This window comes from Papilio machaon, chromosome 25, assembly GCF_912999745.1.
Source record: "Papilio machaon chromosome 25, ilPapMach1.1, whole genome shotgun sequence".
NCBI classification, from domain to species: domain Eukaryota; kingdom Metazoa; phylum Arthropoda; class Insecta; order Lepidoptera; family Papilionidae; genus Papilio; species Papilio machaon.
In genome coordinates, this window is record NC_060010.1 from 3,176,741 (window position 1) to 3,196,540 (window position 19,800).

Here is a 19,800-nt window from a genome sequence, read left to right on the forward strand (position 1 = left end):
AACGGCATTGGAATGAATACATGTATTTAGATAATTTATGAACACTTTATATAGTTTAATTTTTATGTTCAAATTATTTTTGTTTTCTTTCTACATATTTTCTTATAAAAAATTTAGTAAACAAAAATACTCTTACTTAGTAATGTTACGCGAATATAGTCTGTAATTGTAATTAATTCTTATAGTTATAGATATACAGTTATTTATTAATTAAAATTTTAATTTAGTTAGCGCAAGAATTTAAACTATTAATTTATATAGGCACTATAATATTAATTAAGATTAAAAACATTCTATGTAACTCGAATTCAGAATTCTAATATCTAGGTAGTGTGATTTAGTGATTTTTTCAGGTAGGAAAAAGTAGATATAATCCGTACAAAGTTCATTCATTAGTTTAGTAAACAATGACGCTGGCCAGTGTGGATTGGATGTCACAATTTTTTTTTCTTTTCATAGCCATGCACAGGCTGCATCAAAATGGTTCCTTTTATTCACACACACACACACGTGATATATAAAATTCGATTAAAAAAACACACACATCGTCACAAGTTGGGATTTAAAAAACATGGCACTTGTAAATAACAATTTAACAGCCTTTGTAACACCGTCGCTTCTCCTCTGTATTAACACATACTGTATCATAGCAATACCTATCCTGTAGTTTATTTGGCACGTCAGGAACAAGAGTGCTCTTGGGCACGGTGTGCCAACGCTTGCATTGCGTACTTATTTTATTTACCTGCTTTTCCGTCGACAATAAAAAAAACTTAAAGAATGGACTTTGTATTATGACTCTGTGATACTGTATATATTTATATTAAGTAAATTTAGAATTAGTACATTATTAGATAGCCATATCAAGTATTGCTTTATGTAATAGATAAATAACCATTTAGATTGTAGTAAATTGTAGAAATTATATATAATAATTGTAAAAAAATCCTCTAGTGTAGTGACAACAGATTTCATTGATACAAAATGGCGGTAATCTTAAAATATTAAAAAAAGGGCAAAAGCAAACTCTTCTCTAAATAACTATAATTCTTAAATGCAAATACTAATTTTTTCAATAATTTCGAAACTTTAACGTAAAAATTGATTCTAAATCACACATAAATATGATATTCAAAATTCGATATTTTAGTCATGTTTATTCGTTACTTTTAATTTTTTTAAATTCACAGTGACGCCATTTTGTTCAATTCGAGTTAATAAATTACTATGCAAATGTTGGAAATACACAACTAGTTGTTTATTACAGCACAATAAACCAAATATTGGAAAAACTGTCTTTTATTTTTCCTTTAGACTTAAAAGATTAGAAATGATGTTGCTATACGTAGGTTTTCTAATCTCATAAATCCACAGAATTAATTAAAATTCTAATAAAGATACAATGGAATTGAAAAAGAAATGGAAATAACATAATGATTATGGTTACGGATTGCCAAAAATAGGGTCGTAGGTTCGAATTCCACATTCGACTTTTGTCGTGAAACATTTTCGTAGCAAAAATTCGAACTTACAATGATGTCTTAAAAGAAATAATAAGTTTAAAATAAAAAATAAAATAGTAAGAAAAACAGTGTTTCATTGAAAACAATTTCTTTTGTATTACGTCATGTGACTGAATCAAAGCTTTGCATGAAATAACAAAGTTTCCGGTCTGCGACATATTTCCATAATACGCCTATTACGTTTTGTATTTGCATACTGTTGTAGCAATTACATCAAGCTTAACAGAAGTTAATGCATTACGATAGGTGTTATTTGACAGGGAATTTTTAATGACTGTGGATTTCCTAATAGCATACCTACTTGACTTTGGTAGCTAATGAATTTACGGGATACAAGATTGAATAGAATTAATATTTTAAAAATTGTAGGCTTTTTCTAATTTCAAAAATTAAATTCAGAATCGGCAAGAGTCAACGGTTAGTTTTATAAAAGATATGTTTAAATTTTTAAACTTAGAGTTTTATTTAAATGTCGCGTTATCTGAATTTAATATTAAAGTCAAACTTGTAGGTAAGTTCAAGTGAAAAGAGCATAGAGTTCTGAACAGTAAGAAGAAAAACTTTGAATTGAACTGATGTATAACTTTTAAATACCTGGCTTTTTGTGATGTTTTTCTTTTCGTTGGTAGATGGCAATGAGGACTAGCACTATCACATACTTTATATCACATATTTACCATTTCTTTGAAAAACCTGTACCCAAGTTAGACTAGAAATTTTGAAAATTTTATTTACACAATGACACACAACTCATCAACACTAACAAAGGGAATTAACGGAATAAAAATACTCTTGAAGCGAGTCCGCCAAATAGAAACCTGGCGTATACCTGAAAGCTGAAGATGTTTCATAAGTTAATTAGAACTAAAACGACTAATTTTGTGAGTCGAAAGATATCTCTATTTTTCATATAACGTTACGTAAAAAGCCAACAATAAAGGCGAAAAAATATTATATGGTATTAAAATTCGCAAAATTGAAAATCATAAATATTTATTTTTTTACTTATTTATTTTAAGCACCCTAAAACAAAAACCAAAGGAACTTATTCATAAGGATTGAAAATAACTAATTTAGAACGAAACTTTTTTTCTATTATTAATTTTGACACTTTTGACATGACATGTCATTACCATGAATGACAATATGAACAACATAAAGTAATTGAAGATTGTACTGATGTGTAACTCTGTGCCTTTTCATTAAATTTAGTCAAACTAACATAAATGAACAGATCTTAAATTGTAAAGGCAAATTGGGTTTGAACTGCTATTAAATGTAATCATGGACGCTGACAATTTAACCAAACAAGTAAGTTAAACTATAGTATTTTGAGACTATATTCGAAAGTATAGCTATTTCATGGTAAGATGAAAAGAAGTTGTACTTTCAAATCACACACATTCACACATTCTGAAACTTGTTTTTTATTCCCCGCAAATCGGCAATATTTTACTGAGTTCAGAGGATGCAACTGAGGACCATAGTACACAGAAATTATAATTTAATAACAAATTATTCTCGCACTTTTTAGATTGAAGAGGTAGAGGCTTTAAGTTCTATTTACGGAGAAGATTGGACAACAGAAAGTGAAGTCACTAGGTCATATAATATAAAAATAAAGGAAAATGACCATGAAGTTATATTGTATGTAACAATGCCTTTGGAGTACCCGGGACAAGCTCCACCTAAATATGAATTATCTGCTCCTTGGATGGACAGGAAAGAAAAAGAGAAACTGCACCAAAGCCTTGATGAAGTATATTTGTAAGTGGTATATTTTTAACAAATTTTTCACCAATAGATTTCCTTTCCCTTTGTTTCCCTTTTTTTTTTTTAAAAGAGGGGAATGCTTTATGCATACGTTTTGTGAGATTCTCACCTCTAAACTCTTCGCTTCACCGTGGGAGGCGACCACGGTTACTAGAGCCCCACTGTCACAACTAGGCGGGAACCGTTGCTGGGGACCTTTGTTTCCCTAACATAACTTTTTTTTTAAATTATTTACATTGATTCCGCCAGAAGACACATTTATAATTCCCCTGTAGGAGTAAGTAGTTTGTAAATATGTTTATTATATATTCACACTTTCCAGAGAAAATATTGGTGAGACAGTTATTTACCAATGGGTAGAGAAAATAAGAGAAAAGCTACTACAAATAAAGCCTAAGGAAAATAAAAAAATTAACAACAATATACAAGTCGAAGAGATATTGGATCTGTCAGAGGTATTGCTTTTTAATATTATAGGTTCAACTAACATTTATGACCTGCAGATCAGCTCACAGCTCAGCTCAATTCATACTTGCATAGATGAGATTGGCATTTCGAGCTGCAAACTGTTTGTCACCTGGTAGCTCTTTGCTAATCAACTCACAAATTTATAGTACATTGCAATGATCCATGAACAGCTTTAGATGTTGAATCACAGCTCACCTGTTTAAGTTTACATGAGCTGAACATTTGAACCAGTTCAGAACTGATGAACACATGACTGAAATAATTAACATATTTCAATTTAATATCAAAATTATGCCAATTTCAAACAGCATTTAACTTCCATATTGAATTTAAATGTGAAGTGAAGGATAGTTATGTTACTACACTCATAATAAGATGAAAATATTTTTTTTTGTTAATTTAAATAGGAATTGACTTCAGATTTTTTTCTTGTTTGTTGCAGCTAGTAATAAATTGTCCAGAAATAACACATGGTGAAGTCATTGTTGATAGAAAGAGTTCATTTCAAGGTCATGCAGCCGAAGTACACAATATTGATGATGTCAAGTGAGTGTCCTAATCTATATATATAAAAGAAAGTCGTGTTAGTTACACTATTTATAACTCAAGAACGGCTGAATCGATTTGACTGAAAATTGGTGGGCAGGTAGCTTAGAACCAGGAAACGGACATAGGATGATTTTTACCCCGTTTTCTATTTTTTTATTCCGCGCGGACGGAGTCGCGGGCAAAAGCTAGTTATTAATATTATTAACATACAATTTATTCTGTTTATCAAGCTTGTGTAAATCTGAGTTTTGCTCTAGTCATATTTTGAGCCTCCTTTTGATGTGACGAATTAATCATCATCAGCTCACTAAACATCCCCACTGAAGCTAAAGCTCAAGGGCTCAGAGCCTACCCTAAGTCAAGGGTGACTAGGCTATAGTCAACCACACTGCCTTAGTGCGGGTTGGTTGACTTCAATCATATCTTTGAATTACTTTGCAGGTTGCACCATAATGTTTTTCTTCAGTGTCGGATAAATGTACGTTTGTAAATCGAAAATCGCATTGGTACATGACGTGATTCGAACCCAGGACCTGCAGATCACAAGTCAAGTGCTTAACCTCTGAGCCACTTGTGACAAAATAAGACCAATGTATTATTTTCTAATTTATTTATAATTACTCATTCACGAAATATGATGTCCACCTATAAACATGGCTGGGTTCATCTATTGCCAAAGAACTTTTGAAAATTGGTTTGAGCCATATCAATTTGTTTACCTTGTCTTATTCCTTATTAACCTCTACTTCGTTTAATCGTATTTTTGAATTGGTTACTCTGCTGTCTATTTCAGTGCAGTATTGGCAAAGTTAAAACAAAATAAGAAGATATTGAACGCGACACACAATATGTACGCTTACCGTATTGAACGGAGTACTGACAAAGGTGTGTCAATATTACAAGACTGTGACGATGATGGCGAGGCTCATGCTGGTGGAAGAATGTTGCATTTACTACAAATATTAGATCAGAAGAACACTTTAGTTGTTGTTTCAAGATGGTATGGCCAAATTTAATATTATAACACCTCTTGTTCCACCAATCCAACATATAATTTCAACATAAAAAGCCGTATACTTTACTTGCTAGACCTAATTGTAGTCTTTTCCTTCCCGCACTTTTAAGGTAAGGATGGGAAAGGGAAATGGATTTTGCAGGGGAGACAAATGAGAAGAGGAAATATTCTGTTTCTGCACGTCCCCTCCTATAGATTAAAATAAGGCAACGCATCTGAAATAGCATATGTCTAATTTTGGCGAAATTAGGTGGCCTCTTGCTTGTTTTCCACCTTATGATATATAAAAAAAACTTTTAACACTATTAGTTTATGTTAATCTTTTTTTGTAGGTATGGTGGCATACAACTTGGTCCGGATAGATTCCGTCACATCAACAATGCCACAAGACAGGTCATTCAACAAGCGGGTCTGCTCAAGAAATGACACCAACTTATATCATAAATGTGATATCTGATGGAAAGATTTAGATTTAATAGGGAGATTATTTAAAAATAATACACATTATACTTCAAGTTTTTGAATATAACCAGCTTAGTAGTTACTGGGGCTAGTTGCTATGGCAACTGCAGAATATTGCTGAATGTATGTATGTGTATATAGTAAATATATTTTGTATATAGTTATATAAAAATTGTGATCTTATTATAATTGAATCTTGACTAATATGATGTTTTTTATTTTATTTATATCAACTTTTTTTTATAGCAGAAATTGAAAATATTAAATAATATTACAGGCAAATTTATTTCATAATAAATTTTCTTAATTACAGTGAATCATAACAAAAAGTAATCATATAATTAAATAGGCTTATAAATAGTTTAAAAACGTAATTGAGTCTCTATGTCACAGGCAAATTGTCAACATCGTCATATATAAATCAAACTAGCCATGTTCTATTTTAATCTGTACACAGAAATTAACTTGTCACATGATGTTATATATTAGTTATAGGTTAGAATAGTTAGATAAATTATTTATTATTTCTTGTATTATCAGCCGTTTTCACAGTAATGCATTTTCTATCCAAAAATTTTAGTAGATCCTGAAACAAAGGTTTGGTTGAATAAATTGTGCATTATATTTTAACTAGATGTCGCGCTTGACCCCGTCCGCGAGGAATTAAAAAAAATAGCCTATGTGTTCTTTCAGACTATGTTCTACATCTGTGCCAGATTTCATCAAGTTTAGCCATTACGGAGATACCTTCAAACAAACATCCATCCATCTAAACATTCGCATTTATAATATTAGTAAGATAAACGAAATCAGTAACTTGCATAATATCTATTAAATTATAAAAAGGGTTGACCGATTTTAAAATGTGAAGTACTGTTTTCGCCGAGTTTCGTCATCGGACGACCCGACAGACCGCCAGATACCATCCATACCATCTGGACGGCTGGCATTCCACAACAGTGCGGTTCCCGCGAAATTTCTTGCCGCGCACGACCGTGTTGTGGAATGGTCTGTCCTCGGCGGTATTTCCAAACCACTACGACTTAGGGTCCTTCAAGAAGCGAGCGTATCACCATCTCAAAGGCCGGCAACGCATTTGCGATTCCTCTAGTATTGCAGATGTCCATGGGCGTCGATGAACACCTTGGTGTTCCCGCTGCTCGTTTGCCCCCTTCTCTTATAAAAAAAAAAAAAAAAAATACTTCCCTGTACCGAGGTACAATTAATTTAGCTTCATGATTTGTTTAATTTTACTAATTACCTTAGGATTGTATTTAAATCCACATGAAACAAGATCTTTATGTATAACATCTATATTAATGGGTTCATAACGCAGTATTGCCTCCCGTAAATGTCTTCTACACGACACATAGTTGTGAAATGCTATGTGTAATGGTACTGGACAGGAATACACCTGAAGTATGAAAATATTAATTTAACCCTTTGAATGCTATCAATGTAACATTTGTATTGACACATTTTGTTGTATTTTTTTTCAAAGAAAATAAGAGTGTCGTGGTAGCCGAAACTCACAGTTAATTTAACAGTCTAAACATGGTTAAGCGAGAGTTCAAGAGACCTTCCTTTCCGAGGGAGGTTCCTCTCTAACCCACTTTTCTTGCTTATGGAGATTGTACAGGTTCGACTGTATCCATTGTATTTGCACTGTCCTATAAGGCAGACTTTTATAATTCTACTAGCTTTTACCCGCGACTTCGTCCGCGCGGAATAAAAAATGCACACAAGATAAAAAAGTTCTTATGTCCGTCTCCTAGTTCTAAGCTACCTCCCCATCAATTTTCATCTTGAGTTAGAAATAGTGTAACACGACTTTCTTTTATATATATAGATTTATATCATGAGATTTATAAGGAAAGATCAAAACATACTTTAAAAATATTTGAATTTAACAAACCTTAGCTTTCTCTCTCTTCTGAAAAACCCAATCATCAGAACAACATTCAATATTTCTAATATCAGGATTAGTTTTTGTTTCACTATAAATATTTTCTTTATCCAATATAATATTGTTTTTTTGTGAACTATGTATCTCTGGTGAATTAGGTTTAAATTTTTTAAATGGCACAGGATCTTCTGAACATTGCTCTATTATTGGATGTGTTTGGTTGTATAAGTGTGTTAGAAGTTGTATGGCTGAAAAGATAAAAAAGAGGATTAAATAAAAAAATGCACTCATACAATATCCTTCAATTAAAATGGACATCAATGTTTCATTTCTTCGTTTAGAATCAAGAATCACTACAATTTAAAAAAAATATAGATTTATGTTACCAGTTATCTTAGAAATAAGACAAAAGAAATAAAGATTTAAACTGTAAATTATTCTAACCTGATCACATCTAAGTTCTATGAAAATTATCTCAAAATTACATTAAAAAATTAACACTTACCTCTTTTCCGTTTAAATGGTTTTAAACCATATTTCTCTAATTCTTTATTCCTTTCCGGACTTGACATAGCTTCATAATCTAACATTGGTGTAACTTCACCCAATTTAACAACATATTCGGAATTAGTTGGTGTTTTTATTGAAACCCTATCATTTGTAATAGTTGCTTTAATTGGAGTAGAACAAGCTGATTTATTCAAAGTTATATTGTACTGTTTATCTTTGCAATTTGTTCTATCATTAATTGGAAGATCACTCTCACTTAATGATCGATTTATAGTATAATTGTTATAACAGGTTGTACTTTTTGACTTATTAATGTAATTGACGTCATTGTTAGTATCAACTATTGAAATACCTTCATAATCAATATCTAGTCTTGATTTATATAAAGAATAGTTTAACTCTCTATCACAAAGTTCAAAATTATCTGAAATATTCAAATTGTTAGGTGATTGAGAAAAATTTCTTGCCCTTGATTGAATATGTTTTCTTTCTTCATCTATTGGACTAACATTTTCTACAACTTGATTGATTTCATCATAATCTATAGAAACATCGCCTTTCTTACCAAGGCTATCACAATCATTGATTTGTAAATTTTCAGATACATTACCAGTAGAGCTTTCATGGTAACCATCTACAGTGGAATCTGATGATTGAGTCAAATCAATGTTATCCCCATTTCCTTTATTTGAACTTGTTGCAATTTCTGAACTAAATGATTGACTTTCTGCAAAATCTTCAGTTCTATACTTTGAATTGTGAATGATAGTTGACCTATTTTCTGTTCTAGAAGGACTTCTTCCAGTTAAAATATCATTCGAAATATCTAGAAAATCTTCATTAACTTCTATGACATCATTATTGAGTTTTATAGAATTTGAAGGTGCTACAATATTTGTTTGAGGTATGTCACCACAACCATCATATTGTACAATAATGGTGTCATCTGGGGAAAGTTTTTGTGTACCAGGAATGTTCACTACGGGTAAATCATCATTAGAATTAGATGATTGTGTAAGATCCATTGTTTGCATGTTATCATCTCTCAAAGAATCTTCTACTAACACTTTTGGACCACAATTCTGAGTAAGATCAATATAATCATCCTTCAGAATAATAGTATCATCTGAAGAGTAGTCTAGCTCTTTTTCTAATTCAGAAACTACAGCTGGGATACCATTGCGTGTTTTATCTTCTTCCTCTAAAGAAACACACTCTTCAGTACTCAAAGAATTTTTCGTTTGTTCTTTGCTATTGTTACTATCTTGTGAAATGGGATTTACACATTTTGTGAATTCCATACTATTATGTGCTAAGTCAACTTTGTTTGTTGTTTCTAGTAATTTTATTTTACAATGTGATTTTACAGGAACACATTCTGTTAAATCCATAAAATCATTTGATTTTCTTTTAGTTATGTTATCTGAAGATTGAGAACATGCATCTACTTTATTAGTAACTTCTGTTGATGTCAAATTTAATATACTAACATTGCTGTCTCTAATTTTGGTACTTTCTTTTTCAACATTTTGATTATCACTAATTGAATGATCAATTATTGATGTGTCATCATCAAAAATATCTGGTGAATTACTTCTATTTTGCTTATGTTGCATTGTTAACAGATTATCTTGACTGCTTTGTAATTCATTCAAACCTTCATTATTTTTTGATTCAGTGTTTTCAGAGGTAATATTAATCTCAGGAATACTGGAGATTTGATTAATTGTATTGAGATATGAATTATTTAATTTTGATTTTAAAATATCTTTTGCTGCATATAAGGGTCCACTTAAAATTATATCAAGTTCATTTTGGGAGCATTCTATATCTTGCATAGATATAACATAGTCTTCTACAAGTTTAGGGCTTTCTGGTCGACCAGGTATATCTGACCAATCTCTAAGTAGATTACCTTTAGAAACTGAAATTTCATGCAATATTTCTGTTATGTATATTTTATTTGTTCTTATAAGGTCATATGTTGTATTTGAAGCTAAGTGATAAAGTTTACTATCAATATTACAATCATTTGTATCTTTTTCAAATGATTTATCTGGATTGTCAAACAATACTTGTGAATATCTGTTACAAATCTTTTGAAGTCTCTCTTCTTCAGTTATCTGTAACAATTTGTATGGTTTTCTATACTTTTTAATTCTTTTACAAGCTTCCAATTTTATCTTAGCTTGTGGTATTCTGAATCCATATTCTTGCAATGTTCTTCGGATCCTATTTGTTCTCTCTTGTGAGGTTAAATTATTAGTTGGAAAATCCTCAGTTTCTGTCTGATCTGACTGCTGAAGTGATTTTGAAAGAGCTATGGCTAGCTGCAACTGCTGGGAGTCAACATCTATGCCACCTTGAGCACACACATTATTGAAATCCTTTGTAAACGTCAAAAGTTCGTTTTTCTTTGGTCTTACCAATGTTCTAATATCTTTTTGACCTTTTAATCGTTTCTTGGAAATTAGCTTCTTCACTCTAAGTTTATTAGTTTTAGGTCCAGTACAAATTTTTTTTCTCTCTTGAAAGTCTGTTAAGCTTTCGTCCATTCCAGATTTTTGGAAATACTTGCTATTACATTAAATATATCCAAAATTAAAACAAACATAAGTCCTACAGATTTATTAACTACTGCTGAATAAATTTACAAAAATTATATACATTTTCTCTTATTTATCAGGGGTATCAGGCCTGGCTTCCTCTTCTCTAAGTTTACGAATCATATCACCCGATCTATTTCTTAAGCCGCTTGCTATCATCAGTCGTCTTTCTACTTCTGGTTCAGAGTCCTCATAAAATGGTTCCAATTTTTTACGAAAATTTGCTGTTATACTTGAAAATCTGTAATGTAATTTTGAAATGACAACATAACCTCTTGCTACTATAAAAGCAAAAATTTCATTAACAAATTTAGTATATACTTACTGGTAAAATACACCACAAATCACACCGAAAGTAACTACACTTATTCCAATTATATTACTGACTTTTGCAGCGGGAGTTCCTTTTAACTTTCTAGGTTTCCACTTCGAAGTATCAACACCTATAGCCATTTTTGTAAACAGAACGAGACGACAAGACAAATTGATATGACATTTCTACATAGAGTGTAAAGTCAATAGGTGTTTCCATTCCAAGAAAAATAATTGCATATTGCATAAGTATTTGGGATAACCGTTTTCTAAAGAAATACTTATAATGTTTATGAAACAAATAATAAAACTTCATGAAACGTTCACCTACTTGGCGACCACGACCAGCTGTAAAGACTGAAGCGACTGAGAAGAATGGAACTTTGCTTCCTAATCTGTGATCCGTAGCTTGTCATTGTCATGTCAAAGTCAAAACTCTATTTAAAAGTCTATTTATTCCAATTTCGATCAAATCAACGACGAAAATGAAAAAAAAAAAAAAAAACGACGGGGTTCACTCTTAACTAAAAGAAGAAGAGGAAAATTAATATTGTCACTATTTTGCTTCACATTTTAGATTCTCACAATGTCACTATTACAAACAATATCCTACGCTGAATATCAAAGAGCTTTAGCACTTAATATTGAATCATGTGAAATCTTAGCAAAACTTGCAAATTTGAAGTAAGTAATGTATCGTTAGTTTTTACATATTTGTTTTATATATTTACTCTAACAGCGTAAGACCTATCTATCTTGCTAAGGTTGTTTTGTTTATGAGGGACAGTGACTTTTGTTACAAAAAATTGTTGAAGATTTGAAAAGTTAAAAATTTAAAAAGGTTTTAATTGATCAGAGTTGATTTTTGCATTGACGATATAATCAAATCCGAAAATTTTACTTATTTACAACAATGTTTTTTCACAGATTAAATTTCCAAAGTAGTAAAAAACCGGGAGAGATTTTGATGAAAACTCTGGACCGGCATGGTTACTCGGTGCAACAATATAGACAATTATTGACCACAGCATTGAACACTAAGACAATTTTGACTTACTACAGACCTCAAAGCAAAGTTGCAATACTCATAGGAAATGATAAATATAGACAATTAACAAAACTTGTAACACCAACAATTGATTGTGACTCTTTAGCTTCCAATTTAAAGAAACTAGGCTTTATAATTGTTACTTTAAAGAATTTGACTGCGGCTGAATTGAAATCATATTTAACAAGAATATTTCAATTGATACCAGAAGATTCTTATAGTAAGTTATATTTTATGGCTGTTAGATATTAATAGTATTTAATTTTATAGTTATCATTTAATATTATGGTTTTCCGATATCTCACTTACTTAACTTTGTGTGAGTTTCTGCGCAGAACACAATTTAGGTGTGTACAGTAGGGCACTGAGCTATGTACCAGTGACCTTAAGTTGCCAAGATATTTGAAAAGGATAATCAAAGGATATTAAACTTCTTTTACATAAAATATCTTACCAATCTTGCCAATGTGGTCTAATGATGGTACACAGTAGTTTAAAAAGTGACTATTCTCTCACTCTTACTCACTCACTTCACTCTTACTCTTGAAGGACACTTACTTAGATGGAAACACTGGTGCTGACAACTTGTTCCACTCTTTCTCTACAGCAAGTGCCAGTTTCATTGATGCTATAAATAATAATAATAATCCTCTGGTATTGCAGATGTCCATGGGCGTTGATGAACACCTTGGTGTTCCCGCTGCTCGTTTGCCCCCTTCTCTTATAAAAAAAAGCAGTTTTGACTACTCAAATCCAATTGGTATTTACTGAAATACAAACATTCAAATCTGATTTCTATATAAATCTTTGTGTTTCTTAATGAGTTGTGGTGTGACTTATTTGATTAAAAAATTGCAGCTTTTATTTTCTATGCTGGACATGGATGTGAACTATGTAATACAAGATGTTTGCTCTGTGTGGATTGCCCTACGGAAGATATAAGTGTAGAACATTGTGTGACAGAGAATTGGCTGCTTAGAGAGGTGGCCAAATGTAAACCCGAACTGTGTGTTTTGATTTTAGACATGTGCAGAAATGTTTTAGATAGGTAAGATTTAAATTAAATAATGTTAAGAAACCAGTTGTAACTTAATTTAGTTTACAGTGAGTTCATAATTTACTTGATTTAGATATATAAATAATTTATACTAATATTATAAAGAGATTTTGTTTCTTTGCTTTGAATAGGCTCGGAAACTCCTAAACCAATTTGAAAAATTCTTTCACTGTTAGGTACACTATACCAAGCTGACATAAATTATACTTATTACTAGATTTTTTTAATTCCGCGCCTACGAAGTCGCGAATAATTGCTATATTAAATTTTAACTGATGATAGAAGAGATAGGTTCCAATGGAGTAATAGTTATTAATAATGTTTTCTAGGTTTACCAATCCTAAAATCTACACATCTATGACTACAGTGGAAGACTACACAACCCATTGTAACCTGCTTATAAGTTATTCAACACAATCGTCTGAAGTTGCTTACGAGTTGTTACAAATTGAATGTTCTACAACCATAGACTGTACATATGAAGTAAAGACTGGTGATACTGAGAGAATAATACCCGGGGCTAGTTTATATGCTAATGCTTTATGTACAAGGTTGGTAGAGAACTTGGACGTCAGCTCAATGTTGGATAGAGTACATGGTGGTAAGTGTAAATTTAGTAATTTATTTGGTGAATAACATTTATTAATTGAGATTATTGCTTGGAAACGCAATGTCAGCCGGCCAGAAGGTGGGCTCAGTATGTACTAATCTTCCATACATCTCTATCTGCCGTCATATCTAATTTCCTTATCCACAATCCATGCTTTCTTCAGTCTTCCTCTACCTTTGTAACCCATCACAGTTTCTTCTTTATATTCTCAACAACTCTCCACATGATATGTCTAAACTTATGCTATAAATAATTTCGTTTAATTCAATTACTTGTAAACTAGTTGGATTTATAGTTATTCTGCGATGCATATGCATCTATCATTTTGTTAGCATCCACAAAATTGTTCAACTTTTAAATTTTTTTTTAAATTCTAGATATGGAATCTTGTAGTAAACGACAAAGACCTATAAAGGTACAATGTGGAGTTGCCAAGAGGTCATTATATGATCCTGCAAAAGGTAAATAGTTTTTTTCTGTACCATTCAAAGGTCCTGTTCTTACCTTTGTTAAGTCTATAATATACAATTATTTTATTTTTAGGAGATTCACAGATAATCTTAAACAAATTGAAAGAAGCATTGGAAGATGAAAAGGATAATTGTGCTGTATTTTAACACATTCAAAATAATATTAAAATTTAAAAATAATTGTGGCGTTGAATGTGTTAAGTTTAAAAAAAATCGTGATAACTCTCTAGGGAGTGACTTATTTAAATTTAAGTAAATTTTTTATTGTATATAGATTAAGAAAAATATTTTTATTCTTAAAAATAATAAAATGCTCCTAATCTTTGTATTGATTAAATTTTAGAAATGTTGGACAGAAAAAAGACATTTATTTTCAACCTTTTGTTCAGCGGAAAAAGGAAAATCTGAACGAAAAATTTGCATTAAAGATAGATAGATTAGATATGCAGTTAGAAAGTTTAAAACATTATAAAAGAAAAAGAAAAACATTTAAGTATACTTTATTTTGAATCAAACACTGTACTGCTTCATCTATAAACAAATTACAACTTCATTATTGTCTTAACTAAAATGACTTCTTGGCAATTGACTGCGGCTGAAAGTGATTCACAATATTTACCCACCAACTGTCTTCAACACCTTTCGTAAACTCTCTTATAAATCTGTAGTTAAGTATAAAAATCTTGTCACGAAATTCCGGTTGTACACTGAAATAGGAATATACATTTTACAATATTTAATTCAGATAAAATGTACATATTTTTCTGTTATGGTGAAAAGGTTATATAACTATGGGTTTTCATAGTTTGAACCTTATACACAACAGACTTGAACTGTTCAGCTGCGGCTTAACAACTAAAGTTCATTGTGAAGTACTATGACTATGTGTGCTGAATAGCCACCAGCTGCCTGGTGAATGCAGCTCAAAACACAAATCATAACTATGCAGGTATGAGGTATGAGGTAGTGAACTGTGAATTAGCAGAGCGGCTAGTTTGTTTCACTCACCCTAATGTAATAGGTGGAATATCCCCAGTTTCTTGCATTTGTTTCAGTCCTTTTAAAACATGATAGCACATTGTTATCTCAACCCATCTCTTATCTGATTCATCAAACATTACACCTACCTGAAATTTAGATAGGAATATTTATAGTTGTTATATTAATCTTCATCTATTATATATTATGATATAACCACAAGTGGAGAAAGTAAACATTAATTTTTGGTATATGTGATTCTATATTATTTTATAACATGTATAAATTCTTCAAAGCAAATTTACTGTAATGAGCCAGTTAAAAATAACATACTCATTACAAGCGAAGACAAAATTTAGGTTGAATTGTAGCTAATACAATGTAAATATATTAGTCCATGAGTAAACTATAAGTTTTCATCCCTTAAAAAACAGCAGTTCGAAAACAAGACGTTTTTGTTTACATTTTATAATCTGTAATAATTACCTGGTAAGGGAAAGCATAAAAAATATCTTCCTTATCTATAGACAATAATTGTCTTTGTGAGACTGAGAGCTTGGTTACAGCATTTTTAAGAGCGGCTATAGCATCCTTTTCAACTAAACCTTCTAATGTTTGGAAATCACTCTTTTGTAGACATTCTGAAACAACCTGACACAATATCTTAGTGAAATTTAATACTAAGTACTGGATAGACACCCTTTCAGATAATAGGATGAAAACTTTACACAACAAAAAGCACAAGGTTATGAAAACAAACCTGAACTGCACGCTTAGAAGCCTCAATGAATTCGTTCAAGCTAAATTCCTGGTCAAAATAAGGCCTGATGATGAAGTTAGCAAACATCCAGTTTTTGATATATTTTATAAAAGATGGCCACATTACTGGCGGGAACTCCATCAGTTGAGGCAGTTTCCTTGATTCCGCATGATCTTGGCAGTAAGTTCGTTGATGTATAGGAGGGCATGTTGAGGCAATTGGGAGTTGAATACTTTTTGGTGAAAACTTCTCACATAACCTAAAAGTCCTTGCACTTAGGAGCTGCCTAAATGCTAAATTCATTGTCGTAAATTTACCTGAAAATATAAAACCTATTTAAACTATGAGTTGCTTAAATTTGCTTCAAGTTTCACAAATATTGTAAAAAACACAAACAAAAACATTTGTTTTTCAATCTTTGTGAAAATGATTACGCCAAAAATAATACTCTATTTTTGATTGGTCAGAAAAACAAGTGCCTGAATTCCTGCATGCGTATTGGATAATAAATCAGAAATTGAAAGACGTTCAATAACTCAGTTCGGAACAGATCAAAATAACTTTATTTTGGTTGATTTATTATTGTCTATAATGTAATAAAAATAAATTAATTTTGTGTGAAATATGATTCGTAAGATAAAAATCTAATGGCAATTAACCCCCTCTTACAAATTACACAAAATAGGTAAAGTCCTCAAAATCGGAGTCGATGTAACAAAAAAAAATATGACATCTTAACTCTCTGTCAAAGCAAAATGTCATTGTCAAAAAAACTGTCTCAAGAGAAACTGTATTCAAGGGGCGATTTTTAAAGTTCTCAATATTAGAAGATTTATACAAATTAAAAAATAAATGGAATAATTTGTCGATATATATATTTTTCATATTATCCGAAACTAGTACAAAAATGGACGACCAAGCGTGCCCCCGTTGTAAAACAACAAAGTACAGAAATCCCTCACTCAAGTTGATGGTAAATGTATGCGGCCACGCTTTATGCGAAAGTTGTGTGGATTTATTATTTTTAAAAGGTTAATTCATTTATAGTTATTTAAAAACATTGCTTTTACTCTAATTAAATTGTTTTTCAGTATGAGTTACGTTACGTTATGAAACATTCCAGATCTAGAAATTGTTCTAAAATTTTGATTTTAGTGAAAATATTATTTTCGTATATTACAGGTTCTGGTTCTTGCCCTGACTGTAATGTTCCCCTTCGTCGAAGTAATTTTCGAGTGCAGCTATTCGAGGACTCTATGGTTGAAAAGGAAATAGACATAAGAAAGAGAGTTCTTAAGGATTACAATAAAAAAGAGGAAGACTTTGCTACTTTAAGGGAATACAATGATTATTTAGAAGAAATAGAAACAATTGTATACAATTTATGTAACAATATAGATGTAGTAGGTACTAATAAAAGGATAGAACAGTACAAGAAAGATAATAAAGAATTAATTATGAAGAATAAAGTGAAAATAGGTATGTTTTTTTATTTTACAGCACAAATACATGTGTCCTCAATGTCAGTGAAGTGGATTAAGGTTTTACAATAATCTAGTAATCCTGCAAATATTCTAAATGAAAAAGTTAAGATGGACGAATGGATGAAGAGATACTTGATATACCCCAGAATGGTTGAACAGATCTATATGAAATTTGCAACTGAGTTAGTAGATTAAAAGCTCTTATTTTATGCCGAAAAATTAATAGTACCTGTGAGATAGACTTTTTTAAAATCCACACAGACAAAGTCCAGCTTCTGTTACATATTTAAAAAAAAAAATCTTAAATCTATTTATATATAATATAAAGAATCAACAATATTTTTCTTAATTCCAGGTAGAGAAGAGATAGAATTAGAGGAGATTTTAGAGACAGAGAAGCAGATGGAAGAGTTACGGAGAGCAGAAATATCTAGACTAGAACAGGAAGCTAAAAAGCAGAAGATCAGAGAAAAGGAAGCACTTATTGATGAATTAATGTTTGCGGAGGGTGATGCTAAAGAGATATTAAATACATTTGCTCAGAATATTGCTAAAAAGGAAGAGATTGATGTAGTTCCAATAATTCCCAAGGTATGCATTCTGGTATTATCTTTTCATGTCACTCGATTATTGTCATAAACTATGTCATGTCAGAACATCCTTTAAGTGAAACATTTTATAAATCTTATATATAAAATTCTGGTGTTAGGGGGTTCGAACTTGAACTCCTCCGAAACGGCTTGACCGATTCTTATGAAATTTTATGAGCATATTCAGTAGCTCTGGGAATCGGCCAACATCTATTTTTCATGACCCCCCCCCCATTTAGTTTTTTTTTTAAATGCCGCGCGGACGGAGTCGCGGGCGACAGTTAGTTGGTTTATATTGAGGTTCTCTGAAAATTCATCAGCTATCATCAGTGCTATAGTTTCTAAAATTATTTTTCAGGTGACTCAATTTTCAACGGGAGTTAAATTCTCGAGAGGTTCGGGAAGTCAACAGGGTGTTCCAATATTAGAAGAAGGGCCTTTATACAAATATGAAGCACCCGTAATACCAGACAGATGTGGTCCTGACCCACCTTCTATACAGAATATAATCTCTAAAGGGTATCTGCAACATGTGAGGTAAGTATTGCTTTATATTTTGTTCCAAAGTAACTTGTAATCAAAAAATTACGCTACATAAGTATTTTATGGTTAAATTTGATATATATAAAAGAAAGTCGTGTTAGTTACACTATTTATAACTCAAGAACGACTGAATCGATTTGACTGAAAATTGGTGGGCAGGTAGCTTAGAACCAGGAAACGGACATAGGATAATTTTTACCCCGTTTTCTATTTTTTATTCCGCGCGGACGGAGTCGCGGGTAAAAGCTAGTTTGATATAAAATCCAATTATTTGTATAAATGAAATATTAGTCATTAAATTTACATTTCTTTTGACGCACTAAAATTTCATTTCTAAATTTATAAAAAAACTAGCTTTCGCCCGCGACTCTGCATCATTTAAAAAAAAACTAAGTTTTTTTTTAAGTTTAAGTTAATTGACATCTGTGCCAAATTTTATTAAGATCTAGTAACCCATTCCGGAGATTCTGTATTATCTGTGCCTTTTTTTGAACTGTAATATTCTTAACAATATGTTTTTTTACAAATATTGTGTCAGTGAAAATTTACAATTGTATTCACAGAGCAGAGAATGAAACAGAGAAAGCGGGTGGGTACACCTCTACATTACCTTGTCTGCGCGCTCTACAGGATGCTATGGCTGGTCTGTATCATGCAAGCTGACATGAGAATGGTGAAGAACCTGTTATTGTATTGGAGTAGAATGTATACAGGATGTCCAGATACTTAGATACCATATACCAGATACTAAGTGATTAGAGAAAATGTATTGTTGAACACGCTGTATATTGAATATTAAAGATATTACTGGTCATTGTTCTAAACATTTGTACATCCATTGGATTGTTATACATTATACAGTATGTTCGGATATTATTAATTGAACGTAAATTATCTTATTTTTGAACACCCTGTGTTTGTATAATAAAATTGTAAAAGTTTAATATCAGAAGGTATTGTATATAAAAAACAGATGTAAACATATTGAAGAAAAGTTAATTTTTTTTTAGGTTTTTATTATCCGACTGCTCAAATGTATAACAGTTTGAAACCACATTGTAACTTGTTTCTAATTAGTCTGTTTGGTTTCATTTTAAGTTCATTTGTTAAGGAAAAACTTAAGTTGTTAGTTTAAA

General features: G+C 31.3%; 6 protein-coding genes across 8 annotated transcripts; 3 read left to right on the plus strand and 3 right to left on the minus strand.

The window, feature by feature from the left end:
• Positions 1 to 2,691: 2,691 nt before the first annotated feature.
• On the plus strand, positions 2,692 to 5,959 carry LOC106716328 (protein IMPACT-B). Its single transcript, XM_014509835.2, has 6 exons — positions 2,692 to 2,834; positions 3,058 to 3,290; positions 3,619 to 3,751; positions 4,207 to 4,310; positions 5,107 to 5,313; positions 5,661 to 5,959. Exons 1-6 carry the CDS (start codon positions 2,808 to 2,810, stop codon positions 5,752 to 5,754), a joined length of 798 nt encoding a protein of 265 aa, XP_014365321.2. The 5' UTR covers positions 2,692 to 2,807; the 3' UTR covers positions 5,755 to 5,959.
• Positions 5,960 to 6,106: 147 nt separating this feature from the next.
• LOC123720924 (structure-specific endonuclease subunit SLX4) lies at positions 6,107 to 10,875 on the minus strand. The gene is made up of 5 exons (XM_045684120.1): positions 10,861 to 10,875; positions 8,202 to 10,779; positions 7,706 to 7,944; positions 7,052 to 7,204; positions 6,107 to 6,376 (listed from the first exon to the last, which is right to left on the minus strand). Exons 1-5 carry the CDS (start codon positions 10,873 to 10,875, stop codon positions 6,305 to 6,307), a joined length of 3,057 nt encoding a protein of 1,018 aa, XP_045540076.1. The 3' UTR covers positions 6,107 to 6,304.
• LOC106716331 lies at positions 10,698 to 11,311 on the minus strand. Its single transcript, XM_014509839.2, has 2 exons — positions 11,138 to 11,311; positions 10,698 to 11,053 (listed from the first exon to the last, which is right to left on the minus strand). The coding sequence occupies exons 1-2, from the start codon at positions 11,263 to 11,265 to the stop codon at positions 10,882 to 10,884; spliced, it is 300 nt and encodes a 99-aa protein (XP_014365325.2). The 5' UTR covers positions 11,266 to 11,311; the 3' UTR covers positions 10,698 to 10,881.
• A 284-nt stretch (positions 11,312 to 11,595) lies between these two features.
• Positions 11,596 to 14,491, plus strand: LOC106716325. Its single transcript, XM_014509831.2, has 6 exons — positions 11,596 to 11,808; positions 12,052 to 12,392; positions 13,031 to 13,220; positions 13,559 to 13,830; positions 14,217 to 14,300; positions 14,383 to 14,491. The coding sequence occupies exons 1-6, from the start codon at positions 11,711 to 11,713 to the stop codon at positions 14,454 to 14,456; spliced, it is 1,059 nt and encodes a 352-aa protein (XP_014365317.2). The 5' UTR covers positions 11,596 to 11,710; the 3' UTR covers positions 14,457 to 14,491.
• Positions 14,492 to 14,803: 312 nt separating this feature from the next.
• On the minus strand, positions 14,804 to 16,529 carry LOC106716823 (m-AAA protease-interacting protein 1, mitochondrial). Of its 3 annotated transcripts, none has more exons than XM_045684295.1 (5): positions 16,496 to 16,529; positions 16,048 to 16,364; positions 15,774 to 15,938; positions 15,318 to 15,436; positions 14,804 to 15,016 (listed from the first exon to the last, which is right to left on the minus strand). In XM_045684295.1, the coding sequence occupies exons 2-5, from the start codon at positions 16,348 to 16,350 to the stop codon at positions 14,875 to 14,877; spliced, it is 729 nt and encodes a 242-aa protein (XP_045540251.1). In that variant the 5' UTR covers positions 16,351 to 16,364; positions 16,496 to 16,529; the 3' UTR covers positions 14,804 to 14,874. The 3 variants fall into 3 exon arrangements, with proteins under 3 accessions (XP_045540251.1, XP_045540250.1, XP_045540249.1); XM_045684294.1 differs by having other exon boundaries at positions 16,444 to 16,520; XM_045684293.1 differs by lacking the exon at positions 16,496 to 16,529 and having other exon boundaries at positions 16,048 to 16,489.
• A 294-nt stretch (positions 16,530 to 16,823) lies between these two features.
• LOC106716327 (CDK-activating kinase assembly factor MAT1) lies at positions 16,824 to 19,452 on the plus strand. The gene is made up of 5 exons (XM_045684292.1): positions 16,824 to 17,078; positions 17,230 to 17,526; positions 17,887 to 18,122; positions 18,480 to 18,658; positions 19,228 to 19,452. Exons 1-5 carry the CDS (start codon positions 16,955 to 16,957, stop codon positions 19,325 to 19,327), a joined length of 936 nt encoding a protein of 311 aa, XP_045540248.1. The 5' UTR covers positions 16,824 to 16,954; the 3' UTR covers positions 19,328 to 19,452.
• Positions 19,453 to 19,800: the final 348 nt, after the last annotated feature.